We start from the raw sequence: 520 nt of genomic DNA, 5'->3' as shown, positions 1-520 counted from the left end.
TGTGTGTGTGTGTGTATTTAACTCACCGTTGATGATTGGAGGCATAGACAGGACGATTCCATTACTGTCGTATATGATGGGGTAGAGAGGTTCATTCTCGATGATATGCAGGTAGTGCCTCAGATGACTGTCAGTCTACAAGAAGACATTAAATATTCAAAACAAAAACCTTTTTTGTTTGTTTCAACTTGTTAAATGTTGCAGTCTGGGGGAAAAAACTCAACAAACATACAAGATTAGACATAAATATGTTGGCAAATAAGCTACTAATATACTAACCAATCAGATTTCCCTTCACAGTAGGAGACTTGACTGACTGTGGCCAATCAGAATCCATCTGGCCCAGCATTACTTGAGTATCATTGATGTACTATGATAGTTATTGGTAATATGTTGAATTTGTTTTTATTTTTACATTTTCTGATTTCATTTTAATTTAAAAGTTGAGTTGTTTTGTTTGTATTTTTTCTTATTTAATTACCCTACATAGTTTTTAGTTATGTTAGTACTTAGCTTAAAC

At 33.1% G+C, this 520-nt stretch overlaps 1 protein-coding gene across 1 annotated transcript in view; it reads right to left on the bottom strand.

Moving 5' to 3' along the window:
• LOC107577378 (phenylalanine--tRNA ligase beta subunit-like) overlaps positions 1-153 on the bottom strand; it is a gene marked incomplete at its 3' end in the record, with an annotated part of 2,876 nt that extends 2,723 nt beyond the window's left edge. Inside the window, exon 1 of the mRNA XM_016263463.1 lies at positions 27-153. Within this exon, the coding sequence (XP_016118949.1) occupies positions 27-45 (19 nt within the window). The remainder of the gene's footprint in view (positions 1-26) is intronic.
• Between the last annotated feature and the right edge of the window lie 367 nt (positions 154-520).

Source organism: Sinocyclocheilus grahami, unplaced genomic scaffold (assembly GCF_001515645.1).
Source record: "Sinocyclocheilus grahami isolate Dianchi unplaced genomic scaffold, SAMN03320097.WGS_v1.1 scaffold5899.1, whole genome shotgun sequence".
In the NCBI taxonomy this organism is placed as follows: Eukaryota; Metazoa; Chordata; class Actinopteri; order Cypriniformes; family Cyprinidae; genus Sinocyclocheilus; species Sinocyclocheilus grahami.
Note: the sequence above shows the minus strand (reverse complement) of the source record. Positions and strands in the feature narration are given on the sequence as shown.